This window comes from Panicum virgatum, chromosome 2K (genome assembly GCF_016808335.1).
Source record: "Panicum virgatum strain AP13 chromosome 2K, P.virgatum_v5, whole genome shotgun sequence".
Classification (NCBI taxonomy): Eukaryota; Viridiplantae; Streptophyta; class Magnoliopsida; order Poales; family Poaceae; genus Panicum; species Panicum virgatum.
This window is the reverse complement of record NC_053137.1, coordinates 49,360,224-49,375,904: the sequence shown is the minus strand read 5'-3', so window position 1 is coordinate 49,375,904 and position 15,681 is coordinate 49,360,224. Positions and strand designations below refer to the sequence as shown.

The following is a 15,681-nucleotide window of genomic DNA, read 5'->3' as shown; positions in this document are numbered from 1 at the left end:
GAAATGGCCGGGTGCGCTTACAACACTACCACTAACTGGGTAGTGGGCCCATGGTACGCCTATCAGCAGCTTTTTGTATTTTTTAAATTGTTTTAAAAGAAACTAGTAGTACTGTAAGTTGTTTGGATAAGAAATTAAAGGACGAATGTTTTTCAGTGGGGTCGACACCCAAATCCCTTTGTTAATTAAGCTGAAATTTGAGTATAAAGTGTTTCAGTTATAGGAGTTTAGTTGTTTGAATCAAAATTATACTTCAGAAAAATATAAATCCAAACTGAACTCAACTTAATTTTTATCTTAATTAGTCTGACGAACTTATCAGCATTGATAGCTAATTATTACTCTTGGCGAAGGCCAGGCTGGTTTTTTTTTTTTGCCGGTAAAGTGTATTAAGGGTTCTAAAAACTTTTCTTGGCCTCTCACCAAAGTCCACAAATCTCTCAAAGTGATCAAATGAGGAACTAAGTCCTTTAACTTCTTAGTTCAGTAAAAAGTTCTTCGACTTTTTAAGTGGTCACAAGTGAGAACATCCGTTCATTCGTCCGACCTAGAGTGAATATAGAGTGCAACCCTAAAAAGTTGGATCTATATCCTTACTTCAAAATTGTACAAATATGTGATATGCGTTGTTTATTTTCTCATTGGTGTCTTGTCTGCTAGAAAACCACGAATTAGTTCTGTCATCGGCCAGAGGAGACGTGCAAAATACACGGTTTTCAACCGGCGACGTAAGAATGAGACAAATAGCCTTCAAGCGACGTTCTCTTTTACATTTCATCCCTATGCGGGACACTACCGTTGGGGGAAGTAGTGAATCTAGGGGGAGGGGCTCAATTTTCCTCCTCTTCTTCCTCCTTTCTCTCTTTCTTCTTCTTCTTCTTCTTCTTCATGGTTAAAAAATAGGAGGGGGACTCCATACCCCATGCTAGATCCCTCCTAAACATGGCCTAAGTCTACACGAATTTTCCGTTTGGATTGGAACTTTAAAATCTGTGGACCTAGTATCTCATCTACTCATAAAGATAGAGTATGTGTCGAGCATAAATAAACGTTATCTCTACTTTTCTCTAAAAAGATGTTTGATCTCAGAATTATTATAGGCTCCGAACTCTAAGATCATCTAATAATGTGTAGCCACATTTTGTTGAAACGAAGGCAAACCAACCACTGCTCTAAAACCAGGTCTAATGATGTAAATCTTGAAAAGATAGTCATTTTGACATGCTAGCACCGAGTCATCTCCCTAAACCAGCACTATATCACAAGCATAACGGGGAAGAAGAAGACAAGTGTAATGGTACAATGAACTATTGTGTCAATGCCACAGGTGCGTTTGGTAGAGCTTCCAGAGGTGATTCTTGGCTGAATCCAGCAGGAGCTCTGCCAAACAGTTTTTCAAAGAGAAGTAATTTTCTGCGGATTCTTTGAAGTGATTCTAAGAAAACAACTAAGAAGGCTAGGAGCTGAAAAATTAGCTTCTCCTGATCTTGTAGAGTCATTCTCCATATTGATTTTAAAACTTTATGCTACAGAATCAAAGAGACTCACTTTCAATCGCAAATCACATTTCTCATAACGCCAGCTCCCATAAAAAAAATCAGAATTAGAGCTCTACCAATCAGACCTGCAGAGTTTCATTAATTTGTTGGGATATTAGTAAATGTAGTTGGGACTATCTTCCACTCGATTGACATATCTTTGTGTTCCATATGTTGGAACCAGAGGGGTCCTCACTTCTTCTGGGCTAAACGCACAACAATTGTGACCTGAAGCCTCGGGCAACTGAGATAGGTAAACGCACTGTAACTCTTCAGCAGATCTGCCGTGATGAAATGTCGTGCTGATTTGGTTGCTGACTTTGATCCGCACACCTGGTCGACGAAACGATTCTCACTAATGTTGCTAGCGACCTCTCCGCAGCGGGTTGGCAACATCACCGCGACCTTGAGAACGCGACATAGCCATCGGCCAGAGCCAGCGAGTCGGGCTGTCGCTGACGTGAACCGGCCGCGGCCCTGGCCCCGCGCCGCCCGACGCGAATCGCACCCCGATACGGCCGTGCGGTGCGGGGGCGGCGCGCCCTGACACCGACCCGTCGTCGTCCCTGGCGCGGCGCGCGGGACGCCCCCCCGTCGCCGTCGGAATCGAGACGCGTCGCCGTCGGGAATCAAGCCCGCCGCGGCCCGGAATTCCGAAGCGCCCCCGCGACGCCGACGTCCAACCGAACGGAGGAGGACCGCCGGCCCGGGTTCCACCAGCCCCCTCGCGTCCGGTCCATACCACCCCGATCATCGACGCCGTACCGTACGCGCGTGCCAAACAAAACTGCCAATCACTCGACGACTCGACGTGCGCGATCGCGCGGCGGCGGCATCATTGGCGCCGTCGCCGCCCTGCGCGTGCACGAGCACGCGAGCCGGCCGGCCAGACCCGAGCCACCCTACTCGCCGAATCTAGGAATTCCTCGGCTCGCTGCGTGACCTCGGCCGCGGATGCACGACACGATCGATCGATTTTCATGCCGCCGCTGCTCCGGGATTTATGCTCCATTGTATACGGATACGGTCGGTTATTTCCTGTGTGGCTGTGTATTATACTTGAGGATAAGTGCCGACCCAACTAGAACATGATCGTCGATCAATGGTGGCTTAGCGATAATACTAGTTTAACTTTTACGAGAACCCTGCGCGACACGCTTGCGACGCACACTGGGTCGCACACGAGCCCCTAGGAGTCGTGTTCTCCTTGGTCCTTGCTACTGTTCTTGTGATTTTCATGGTCTTGAGAGCACCGTGATCAATTAGCTCATAACAAGCACAGAGTTGTTGCGAATCCCAGCTAGATATCCCATGTCAGCCTTTTGGTTGGAGTAAAAACGGCGATTAAAACCAGCAGAACACTAGTAATAAGAGAACTAGAGGGGTAGTAGAGATCACTACAGTGGACTCAGGAAACTGCGGCAGCCATCTTCAGCTTCAGGAGCTAATCATGGTGCGTCGTCTCGTGCGTCCTGATGGTTGTTCGGTTAACTTAGCCATGGCGGTCTCTGCTCGCGGCCTCACGGCAGGTTGAGGAACAGCGCCGGGTCGGAGTCGGCGAACAAGCCGGTGCCCCAGTAGGGCCCCAGGTCGCAGCCCGACGGCCACTCGAAGTGGTTCGGGTCAGGCGGCAGCTCCTTGCCGCCGCCGCTGCCAACGTCCGCGAGCCCGACCCCGGGCGCCGTGGACGTGTCCGTGAAACCGCTGACGGCCGCCGGGGGCGCGGTCGGCATCTCCGTGGCGGCAACCGTCGCTGCCGGCTCCGGCGCGGGCATCTTCTCCGCGGCGGCAACCGCCGCTGCATGCTCCTCCGGCGCAGCAGGCTTCTCCGTGGCGGCCACCGTCTCCGGCGAGGGTGTCGGTGCGGTGTTTTCGACGCCGGTGATGGTGGTGGTGGTGGTGGAGGCGTCCGTGCCGGCCGCGGGGGCGGGCTCCGGGGCCGGGGCGACGCGGCGGCGCTTGGAGTTCTTCGACCGCTTCGTGCTCCTGGGCGCGGCGGCGGGCGAGGGAGGGGCCGGCGACGAGGACGACGACGACGAGCTCTTGCGGGTGCCGCCACCGACGGGGACGTTGCGAAGGGAGCCACCTTTGGTCCAGTAGCGGCGGCACGACCTGCAGAAGTGGCGCGGCTGCGACGTGTTGTAGTTGTTGTAGTAGCAGAACTTGGTGTCCCGCGACTCGCACCGCGGGCACGGATCGCCGGCGTGCAACGCCGCGAGGTCCTCCGGCTCCGCGGCCGTCGGCGCCGGCGCCGGCGGGTAGCCCTTGGGCCTGCGGAGGTCGACGCCCGCGAACGGCGGCGCGGGCCGGCGCCCGGGCTCCTGCATGCGAGCGCGCGGCGGCGTGGCGTGGGACGCCGGAGCTAGCGCGCACGCGATCGGAGCGAGCGGCGCAGGTGCTGCCGACGAGCAGAGCTAGCTAGCTAGCTGGCTGGCCGGCCTAGGCGCGTAAGCCGGCGTGTGGATCGGAGCAGAGGCGGATGACGTTGTGTTTCGGCTGGCCAGCGGTGGTGGTCGCTCTCGGGTTTATGGGGGCACCGGCGCCCTGGACGGTGGAGCAGGTGCAGGTCCGGTGGTGAAAATGAAACCGCACGACGACGGGCTCTGGCTTTCTTATTACCGCCGCCGGGGCCGACGCGTCAGTGGCCTGTCCACGCGCGCGGTGCGGTCGGTCAAGTCAAGTGGCGGGCGCGCATCGAGCGGCGCGGCGGCGCGCGGTCCGTGGGGGAGGTGAGGTGGGGGGGTGATGTGGGAACCGTGGCGCGCGGTCCGGCTGGCGCGGGTGCCCCGCGCGCACGCGTCACAGTACAGCTCCTTGACCGCGGCACAGTGGCGACCGGCGGGACAGGGCAGCAGGAACCGCCGATAATTTGTACTGTGCCGGGCGGTGCCGTGCGCGTCCGTGGCGCGCGCACGGGGCACGGCGGGGCCATGCCGCCAGCCAGCCACCCGCGACTGCGGCCCACACTGGACACTGCCTGCTCCCCTCCGCTGGTCTACCCCCCTTACCTACCGCGCCGTACGAAGCGCGCTCTCGCGATAACTGCATCGTGGACCAGCGCGCCGGCGCGGCGCGAAGGCTGCCCGGCTGCCCCAGCCCCGGCCGTCGGTGTACTGGATCTGAACTGCGGCGAGTCAGCTACAGGTGCTGCGAGAGAAGTTAGGTTCTGGCGGCCGCGCGCGGGCGGGACCATCGACCCATTCGCTTGGTGGGGCCGTGTGGGTGGCTCGTCGCCACGGGCAAGGGTGTCGGCGGCCATCGGCCGCGCCGCCGTCGGGGACCTCGGCTGCCTCGACCACTAGGCCAGCGCATTTGTTCAGGGTCCAAGCCTTCGAGGTCATGAGGAATACTGCGCCTAGTGACCAGTGATGAGGCAGCGACGGGCGATTGGGGCGAAGGGTGGCCGCCGCGCCGACGCCGGTGGGGCCTAAGTTAGGCGCGGGGGTAGTGGAGCGCGCATGTGGCGCGATCGTGCGGATGGAAGGATCGATGAGCGATGGTTGTCTGATCGAGCGGGATGGGCTTGAGCTGTTCAGCGCGCGCGTGTGGCGGGAATCGGCGCTACACGCGTGTGGTTGTCTGATCGAGCGGGATAGTGCAGAAGGGTGGCACGACGAAACCTTTATTTCGGCACCTGCAACTGCAGTTGTATGCCAGTGTAACAGTGTTAAGCTTAGATATCCCACTATGGCAAAGGGATGTACTATAAGAATTAAGACACGAGAGAAGGATACGAAAAAGTAGATTATATCAATTGTGTCACGAAAGGCATCCTATTTCTGTATTTTCTTAAGTTATAATCACTAGCTAGTCATGACTAAAGGTTCAAATTTCATAGTTTTGAAATATCAACTAAGTGGAAATGAAATTTGCGAACGTAAAAATATAAACGAGTAAGTGACGTAATCATATTTTTTTGGGATAATATATTGGTCTTTTTACCTTTTTTTAGGATGCTTTTTGAATTTGGACGCCAAAACCTCATCAAAACCCCACCAGGCCCAAGCCCACTCCTCCCGCAGCAAACTCTGCAGCAGCAAAACAAAAACAAACCGGCGCGATGCTCCGCCGGCGCCCGCGGCCCGCCGCGTTCCTCCGCCTCTTCGCCACCTCCTGCCGCCGTAGCTCCCTCCGCCCCTCACAGCCGCAGCTCCCGGGCCCTGCCGCTCTCCCGCCGCCGCCGGTGGCGAAGAAGGTCCCGTTCACCGTGTCGGCGCACGGGAGGTCGTGGAGTGACCCGTACCACTGGATGCGCGATACCTCCGACCCGGACCTCGCGGCTCTCCTCGCCGCGGAGAACGCCTATGCCGACGCCTTCGTCGGCTCGGCCGGCGGCGGCAGCCTCCGCGCGCGCGTCGCCGCCGAGATGCGCGCCCGGCTGCCCCCTTCCGCCGCCACACCGCCCCAGCCGTGGGGCCCTTGGTTCGTATCTCGCTGCCTCGTTGCTCCGTAGATTGGAATATGTTGACGCGGTTTTCTAAATTGTGGCTATGTCATGGCGTTGTTCTACTCCTGTGATTTCTGAGCTTGTGTATCTAGTCTAGATATGGTTCGGCACGCATCCGTTGAGATGAGATTTTGCACTTCGACTGTTTAATTCGTCCAGTAGCTACATATATGGCTGTTTTCTTAAACAGGGCGTGTTGTTTAGGTTAGAGTTTTGCGATTCTGATATTCAAAATGTTTAGTTAGTTTTGGCAGTTTGAGTACTAAGATGATACTCTCTCCTTCCTAAAAAAATAGAGTTAATTGGATCCATGCCATTACAATTTTCCAAGTTCACTGATCTGCCATTACAATTCGTCATATTGGAATCGTGCTACTGCAATTTCACAACTCTCCAAAATGTACCACTACGTACCCCTTCATTGTGTTTTTTAAAACTTATGGACCAAAATAACCCCGGCCTTCTTCTTCCTCTCATCCCCTCTCTTTCCTCTCATCTCCATGGTCACATCCTCTTTGCCGCCGGCGCCCCGGCCCTTGGGGTGCTGCTCCCTTTCCTGCTCCTCAATCCGGGCTTGCAGGGAGGGCTACAGATGAAACAAGGGTACTCCCTCCTTTCGAGATGACCATGCTTTGTGCTGTTTGCATGGAATCCAAGATTTGGTTGGGGCTCGAGAGGCTTAAGATTTGCTTTGTCCTATTGGCACCGGAGGGCGTGCCACACGTCATTGGCACCGTCGGCAGACGGATGTGCACCCAGGCGAACCTCCGGTGCCACGAGATCGATCGATAGCCCAATCACATCCCATCCAGATCGACCACCTTCGCATCACGCATTCACACCTGCTCTCGAGCGATTGACGGCGGCCCTCCTACCGGCTGCCCACTCCGGCGCGCAGAGCCTCATGCCGCCCACCCGCTGCCTCATGCTGGCCTTCCGCTCGCTACCTCATGCGACCTGCGCGCCTCCTGCCGGCCGCCCGCTCGCCTGTTGCACCGGCCTGTGTGCGTGGCTCCCTGCGGACGGCCAGCGCGCGTACCTGGTCGCACGAGCCTTCAAAGCTATTGGTTAGATTTGATCGCTGCAACCCTGAGTGCTCGGACCCGCCGCCGGACTCACGCTGCTGCCGGTGTTCCTTGGCCCGCGCCTACTCGCCGCTGGGGAACGACCCGTGCGCCGCCGGCCTGCTCTGCCGCCCACGGAACCTTTGAGCCGAGCCTCCTGTCGAGCTGAGGTGCGGCGGCGGAGGGGATCTAGTCTCAGAGACAGAGAGGAACGAGAGAGGGGATGAAAGGAGGAGGAAGAAGAAGGCTGGGGGTATTTTAGTCCATAAATTTTAGAAAACACGGCGAAGAGGTATGTAGTGGCATGTTTCGGAGAGTTGTAAAATTGCAGTGGCATGATTTTAATATGACGAATTGTAATGACAGATCAGTGAACTTGAAAAATTGTAATGGCATGGATCCAATTAACCCAAAAAAATAAGCCACTCTAGGATTCAAATTTTGTCCCAAAAAACAAGTCATCTTACCCTATTTAGAAAGTGCATGTGCATGCAAGAATCAGTTAGTGTCAAATATGGGTAATAAATAGGGGCAAACATGGTCATTTTACCTTCTTGTTAATTTGTCCTAGAATTCCTAGGATGACTTGTTTTTTTAGGACAGAGGGAGTATGTTTACAAAATTTTACACAACCACAACGGGAAAGGCTGGCCAGATTACTTGACCCCCTCCAACACACACCCGGATTTCTCTTTCTCACTATGTATGCATTTAACTGAAATTGTTTTTTATGTATTTCTTTTTATTTTTTAAAGTATGTGACATCAACAAATAACTTAGTGCGCGTGTGGGACTAGTAGTTTATATTATGTTTGGTTCCGACTGGTGCAATGTTTATAATACAAGAATTAGTGGTGCAATACGTTTATACAATGTATATGTAGTTCTACTTTCACAAAATAATTCCAGAGGTAGACCTTAGAACATATAACTTGTTTTTCGGATCCAGGTTGTATTATCAGTATGTTCCAGAGGGAAAGGAATACCCTGTTTTATCTAGGAAGTTGAAGCCCTGTCACGGTCTAGCACGAGCTCTGCTGGATTACCTTTCTGGTTCAGAGAAGGAGCAAGTGTTGCTTGACTGGAATGAGGTTGCAGAGAAAAATGGTAGGTGCTAAATTCGGTATGGATTTCTACACATGCTTAACAATCAAGATCTTGATCTAATATCCTGTTCTACCTCTGTTTAATTTTGTATTCATTGATTATTTTGCTCATGCAGTTACTGCTTGAGCATTGCCTCTTTTTTTTTTTGCTCCTTTTTAGATAATGGAAAAAAATCCAGCCTCTACACCATGTTTATTTGCTCATGTTTACTGATTTTCAAAATGAGGATGTTGTTGCTTGGCTGTGTAAATTAATTACTTTGTAATTTTGCATATTATATGCAGGTTATGTGCACATTGGGAGTTGTCGAATCTCTCCAGATCATAGGTTCCTTGCATATACAGTTGATACATCTGGGGGTGAACTATTTTCCCTTGAAGTAAAAGATCTTCAATCTGAGCATGCCATCTTTAGCTCACCAGACAAAGGGATAGTTAGTTTAGCATGGGCTTGCAACAGTGAAAGTTTGTTTTACACTGTCTGTGATGAGACTCTACGTCCTAACCAGTAATTTCCCTTCCACCAAAGGTGCTATATATATCATATTCTAGTATCATGAACTTGAACAATTTTTTATCATTTTCTGTTTTTGATATGCTAACATGTCACAGGGTTTTCTGGAAAAAGTTACAATCGGATGAAGCAGGGTTTCTAGTTTTCACAGAGGAAGATGTTAATTGTTGCGTAGATATTACAAGTACAAAAGATTTTAAGTATATAACTGCAATTCTAACACAAGGACCTCATCTGAGGTAGGTTTCCTTTGAAACCTTTTCTCTGGTTCCAAATGCACTTTGCAGCATTGATCTTCTGTCCTTTCGAATAGATTTTTCTTATATTTTTCTTGTATGCCTGCAGGTTTTTGTGATGGAATCTGATAATGTAAGAGAAGGCTTATGGCCTATACGGAAACGTGTTGATAAAGTTCAGTACTTTTTGGAGCACCACAATGGGTTCTTTTACATCCTTACCAATGCTCCTGTAAATGACACTGAAATGATGACTGAAGGCTACTATCTGGCCAGGTGTCAGGCTGAAAAGTCATTGGTGGATAGGTGGCAGGTGTGTCTCTTTCTTGTGGTTTGAAGGTGATTAGCTTCCACTTTGGAATTTGAACATACATTCATAGAGCTGAAGCACGAACTAGATATGTAGGCATCACTTATTACTTTAGTATTGTTAAGATATTTTGTTTGGTAGCATTGATATCTTTAAGAGAAATTGCAAAAGCCCACCTGCAAGCTTGGGGGGTTTCCAAATATCCTCTCACATCTCAATTTACAGTAACACTAACAAGTTTTATATGCTTCAAATACCCTCTCTACTCGTTGACCAACTGATGTAGTTGGCGCATAACCTCATTGGGTGATTTGGTTTGTCCCTAATAAGCTTGCGAAAGAGTTTTTCTCAGCGATCACCATGGAGACTGACTATTTTCTTCAAGTTTGAGTGCAATCACTGCCCTATGTGTTTCTTTTACTTGGCAAGCTTTGGCACAATTATTTGTTGCACGTAGCATCTCTGGCATTTCATAGTATGTGTAATGAGTTGGGTAATGTTGGAGGGCTAGACTATAGCTACATTGGCCAGTCAGCACTCAATGGACGCAGGGGAATCTGAAAACACATAGAACTTGTTAGCGTCAGATTATAAGGAATTCTGATGTAGGAGGGTATTTGAAACCCCCCTGATTTTCAGCCTCCCCCCCAAAAAAAAACCCCCATTTTTCTTTTTACCAAAAGATGCTGATCGCAGCCGCCTTTGAAGGACACAAGTTCATTATAACTATGTTGCATGGGTAAATTAAATCATTGTTGTAAACTGTAAGCTGCTGTTTTTATTTAAGCAATTTTGTTTGAAATTAGTGGTCATAATATTTTCCTAAGTTGGCGATTGTATGCCTATTTCTAGATAGTGACGTTCCCTGGGTCGGACTGCACCATTCAGGATATGGATATTTTTCATGATAATCTAGTTCTCTTTCTTCAAAAGAACAGAACTCCTCTTTTTTGCTCCATCAATATGCCAATTGATGTTGATGTTCAGGTAAATTTTATTTGCCTTGTATCATTTATCATGTGGTTTCTTTGTAGTGAGATAGAACTCATAGATGTTTGATGTGCACCTCTATCTTTTAGAGTTTAGACTATAAACTATATGTTGCAAGCATTGACTTATCTGATACTGTAACTTTATTAACAACAGTTGTGGATTATAAAATGTATCCCTCAGTCCGGTCAGATAAAGAAGTCATTCCAACCAGAGGAGCTAGTTCAAGTAACACTTATCATATTGGTTTGAATGATGTCTTTATCTGACTGGAGAGTATTCATTCTCTTTGTTGTTTCTATGTTTGTCACTTCCGATCCTTCTTAGAGAAATGAGATTGGTTTACTGCCTTTATGGATTCTGCAGGAGCCAAAGGAAGTTAATGATCTCAACCCATGGTATTTCCCGATACCATCAAATATGTGCAGTATTATTCCGGGATCCAACAATGATTTCATGTCATCAACTTATCGTCTGGTTGTTTCATCGCCTGTGGTACAGCTTTTATCTATGTAAAAGTGTTTTTCTTATAATATTTTTTCATTCCAGATGGTATTAGACGTCCTTTTCTTGAGTTCCAGTATCCGATGCTTTCATTTATCACTACTAGAGCTTAGAGCTCAGTAATTCCATTGTACCACTGATGGTACTGTTTGGCTTCACTTTCTGTGCAATTGGTCGTATTTCACAAAACTGTACAGCTAAACAATACTTTTCTGTCATATTAAACGATCTTCTTATTTGATTAACCAACGGATTTGCATGTTAATTAAGTTTGTTCCTATAAATCTGTAAATTTGTGTGCCTCAGATTCCAGACTTAACTGTGGATTACGATTTGAGAAAAAGGACTTTCACCATTCTTCATCAAGAGGAAGTAACTAGCCTGTCTGCAAATCTAGGCACCGTGGGCAAATCCAATGTTTCAAGCATCCAACAAAACCTGCAGCTTGTTGAAACTTCACAAAGTTGGAGTGATCTTTCCAAGCTATACTCATGTATAAGGATCGAAGTTATATCACATGATGGTGTTTTGATACCATTAGTCATTCTGTATTCACAGGAAGCACATCGTCATGGAGAATCACCTGGGATCTTATATGGCTATGGATCTTATGGAGAAGATTTGGACAAAAGCTGGTGTTCAGAGAGGTTAAGTCTCCTCTCTCGAGGATGGGTTCTTGCATTTGCAGATGTTAGGTATGCTCAGCTTATAAAGCTGCAGTGACTACTGCCCCCACCATCTTTCAGAATTTTATATGAAGATTGGATCCATTAGTCCACTGAATCTTAGGAGCACGCGAATTTTAACCTTTAGTTTCTGTTAAAGACCTTATTTGCTAGCTTATTGAGATAAATGGTACTCGGTCTCGGGCAAAAATAATGTTGATTTACTGTCCTAGCATATATAGTTCCTAATCCAACAATCCCTTATTACAGGGACATTGGCCAGATTTCTGAAACTAGTTGTTTTGTAGTCAGGAAATTCTTTTTTTTTCCAAAGTTGCTTGGAGGTTTGAACAACCTCATGTAATTTGGCTTAGCTGGCAAGGTCTGTGGCATAATACAAAGCTGCTGCTAGTCAGGAATTCTCTGCAATATGAACAGAAGATTGTTTTTTGGCTTTTTTTTCGTTGTTATAATTCTTGTTTATATTGATACTTCTGGTTTATGAGAAGCTATTCTTGAGCCTAATCATGTAGGGGCGGAGGGGATTTATCATGGCATCAGGCAGGAACCAAAGCTAACAAGATAAATTCAATTCATGATTTTGCTGCATGCGGTATGCATCTCATCAAGGAAGGCTTGGTTCACCAAAATCGTCTTTGTGCTATAGGCTGTAGTGCTGGCGGTCTGCTGGTGGGTGCAGTCATTAATATGCTTCCAGACTTATTTTCTGCTGCAGTTCTCAAGGTAAATCAATCAGCTCAGTTAGACAAATTCTTGGGCAAGTAAATGGATTCATTTCGCACTGGTTTTCTGTCCCTACTTATGCTTTTGGTAATAATCATTTTGTTTGGTTTTTTTTATCATTAACCTGTATTTTTCTATATATGAAAGCCCCGGAGGGCGGCGGGCGGCCAGGCCGGCCACGTCGGCCGAAATTCGGCCGCCCGTCCGATCGCGATCCAACGGCCCTGTTTGATTGTTCTAATTTAATCTAATCTAGGAAAGAATATTGCGTGCATGGAGTACCAAATGAAGTCTGTTTGTAAATTTTTTTTAGAGATGGGTATAACTTCCCGCTACGAATCTGATGACGGTAATTGATCAATAATTGTTCTAATCTACTCTAATCTAGAAAAGAATCTTGCGTGCATGGAGTACTAAATGAAGTTTGTTTGCAAAACTTTGTTAGGATTTTCTATATATGAAAGCCCCGGACGGCGGCGGGCGGCCAGGCCGGCCACGTCGGCCGAAATTCGGCCGCCCGCCCGATCGCGATCCAACGGCCCTGTTTGATTGTTCCAATTTAATCTAATCTAGGAAAGAATATTGCATGCATGGAGTACCAAATGAAGCCTGTTTGTAAAAAATTTTTAGGGATGGGTATAACTTTCCGCTACGAATCTGATGACGGTAATTGATCAATAATTGTTCTAATCTACTCTAATCTAGAAAAGAATCTTGCGTGCATGGAGTACTAAATGAAGTCTGTTTGCAAAACTTTTTTAGGATGGGTATAACTTTTCGCGACGAATTTGATGACGATAATGGATCAATGAATAATTGTTCTAATCTATTTTAATCTACAAAAGAATCTTGCATGCATGGAGTACTAAATGAGGTCTGTTTGCAAAACTTTTTTAGGATGGGTATAACTTTTCGCGACGAATTTGATGACGATAATTGATCAATGATTGACTGCAGCGACACTACAGTAATTATTCTCAAATTATGCGGTCAAAGGTCTACTTAGATTCTTCACGGTTCATCCGCCTGTCCGATCGCGATCCAACGACCCTATTTAATTGTTCCGATCGCGATCCAACGGCCCTGTTTAATTGTTGTAACTTGTAATCTAATCTAATCTAGAAAAGAATCTTGCGTGCATGGAGTCCTAAATGAAATCTATTTGCAAAATTTTTTTAGGGATGGGTATAACTTTTCGCGACAAATCTGATGACGGTAATTGATCAATAATTGTTCTAAACTAATCTAATCTAATCTAGAAAAGAATCTTACGTGCATGGCGTACTAAATGAAGTCTGTTTGTAAAACTTTTTTAGAGATGAGTATAACTTTTCGCGACGAATCTGATGACGATAATTGATCAATCATTGGCTACAGCGAAACTACAATAATTATCCTCAAATTATGCGATCAAAGGTCTACTTAGATTCTTCACAGTTCGTAGCGCAGGGTACTGGAATTACTTTTATAAACTAACTTTATTTAATACTTCTAATTAGTGGTCAAAGTGCGTTCTAGATTCTAAATCTAGAAAACCAAACAAAACCAACATTCGCCGCCGATAAAAACCTTGCATGCATGAAGTACTAAATGAAGTCTGTTTGCAAAACTTTTTTTAGGATAGGTATAACTTTTCGCGATGAATTTGATGATGGTAATTAATTAATAATTAGCTACAATGATGCTACAGCAATTATCATCAAATTATGCGGTTAAAGATCTCATTAAATTCTTCGCGATTCGTAATATACTATCTTTGCTTACATATAATATACTCTTAAAATACGTTCACTCTACTTGAATTTCAACAAATGCAAACAAAAAAAAATATTGCCAAACGGAATCAAAGAAAAATACTACGCGCGCAATAGCGCGCGCACTGCACTCGTTTATATTAAAACAGGTCCCTTTTCTAGATATCTGCAACACAATGTTGGATCCTACTTTACCTCTCACTGTCTTGGACTATGAAGAGTTCGGTGACCCTAATATCCCAGCTGAATTTGAGGCGATCTGCAGTTATTCTCCTTATGATAACTTGTCATCTGGTGTGTGCTATCCACCAGTCCTGGTGACTGCCTCGTTTAATGATACAAGGTTTTTTTCCCTAGTATATCCATTCTTTTTCAGACTTGATGGATCATCTGTATATACTTGTTCTATGTTAACTGTGAGCTCACTTTTTTTTTTACTTATTTTTCCTCTTCGTGTCAGTTTCCTTGTCAGTTCTTCATTTCCTTCTTGGTTTGACAGGGTAGGGATTTGGGAAGCTGCGAAGTGGGTTGCAAAAGTGAGAGATATCACATGCACATCCTGTTCCAAATCAGTTATTCTCAAAACAAATATGCAAAGTGGCCATTTTGGTGAGGGTGGGCGCTTCATGCACTGTGATGAGACAGCCTTTGATTATGCATTTCTCATGAAGGCTTTGCGGTTGGATGACATTACTATTGCTTAATGGACCCATGCCTGAGGCTTTTCATGGAACAGATTTGTGCAACTTAGTGCAAAACTGAGGAATTACCTTTTGTGATCTGTGTCATAGTGGACAAGATTGCATCCTCATAATTGTTGATAAAGACCTTGCATTGGAAAGTGAAGCACCCTTGAAGTGTCTTTTGGCTTTTAGTAGGTGAAGTGGTCATCAGTTAAGGTTAGCAACCTGGACTCTAGGAGTACTTGACACAATTGCATTAGAACAAACAACTCTCACTAGAGCAGTGGAAACATGGTATCTAGCATACTGAGTCTAGTACCACATGATTTTTTTTTCATGCACTATTGCTTGCTTGAAACCAAATTTTTCCCTGCAGAAACAAATCATCATGAAAATGGCCGAGTAGGCCTGTTGCCGTTATGGCGTGCGTTTCTAGTTGATACCCCGTTATGGCGTACGTTTCTAGTTGATACCCTGCTAGTGTTAGCTATGGAGCTATTGGAAAAGAATAAATGTTTCAGCATGGATGTTGATTTTGACTTCCTCCTTCGTGGACCAGGTTAGTGCATATTGCTTTCTTCTCTTTGGCTCATCTGACAGATGATATGCTGTTTTTACACTATACTTAAACAATGATCTGGTTACATGTCTCATTCTTGTGCACATCTTTTATGGTGTAATCGCTCTCATCCTCTTGCTATGCCACATATGTCCAGTGCAACATTACAAATTAAGTGATGACTTGTTGAAACGTATTCAGCACATTTTTCGGAGTTTGTCCTCGTCATGGTTTCTTTCTTGTGAGGATCCTATAATCACCCTTTCTATCATACATGTGTCCTCATTGTCCAATACAACAAAACAAAGCAAATGATGACTATTTGAAACGTACTGGCACATTTCTCCACGATATCCTAGTTTAAGATTGCACTTTCTATGTGTTTCAATTATTTAGGCTTGTAGTGCATGTTGCTCTCGCACCAATAAGTACCATTTGGTGCATATGGGTCCGTGATATAAACAACTGTCATACCTAGAATATTATAGAGCTAGCAAACCCCAAGGATAAGTCCTGGAGTTCAATGTGTCCTTGTTTCTGTCAATACGCATTACCAGGCTCTACTGT

At 46.6% G+C, this 15,681-nt stretch overlaps 1 protein-coding gene and 1 pseudogene across 1 annotated transcript; one reads left to right on the top strand and one right to left on the bottom strand.

Moving 5' to 3' along the window:
• Positions 1 to 2,776: 2,776 nt before the first annotated feature.
• On the bottom strand, positions 2,777 to 4,159 carry LOC120682154 (dof zinc finger protein MNB1A-like). The gene has a single exon (XM_039963924.1). It carries the CDS (start codon positions 3,863 to 3,865, stop codon positions 3,059 to 3,061), a length of 807 nt encoding a protein of 268 aa, XP_039819858.1. The 5' UTR covers positions 3,866 to 4,159; the 3' UTR covers positions 2,777 to 3,058.
• Positions 4,160 to 5,554: 1,395 nt separating this feature from the next.
• Positions 5,555 to 14,878, top strand: LOC120682143 (annotated as a pseudogene).
• The last annotated feature ends 803 nt before the right edge of the window (positions 14,879 to 15,681 follow it).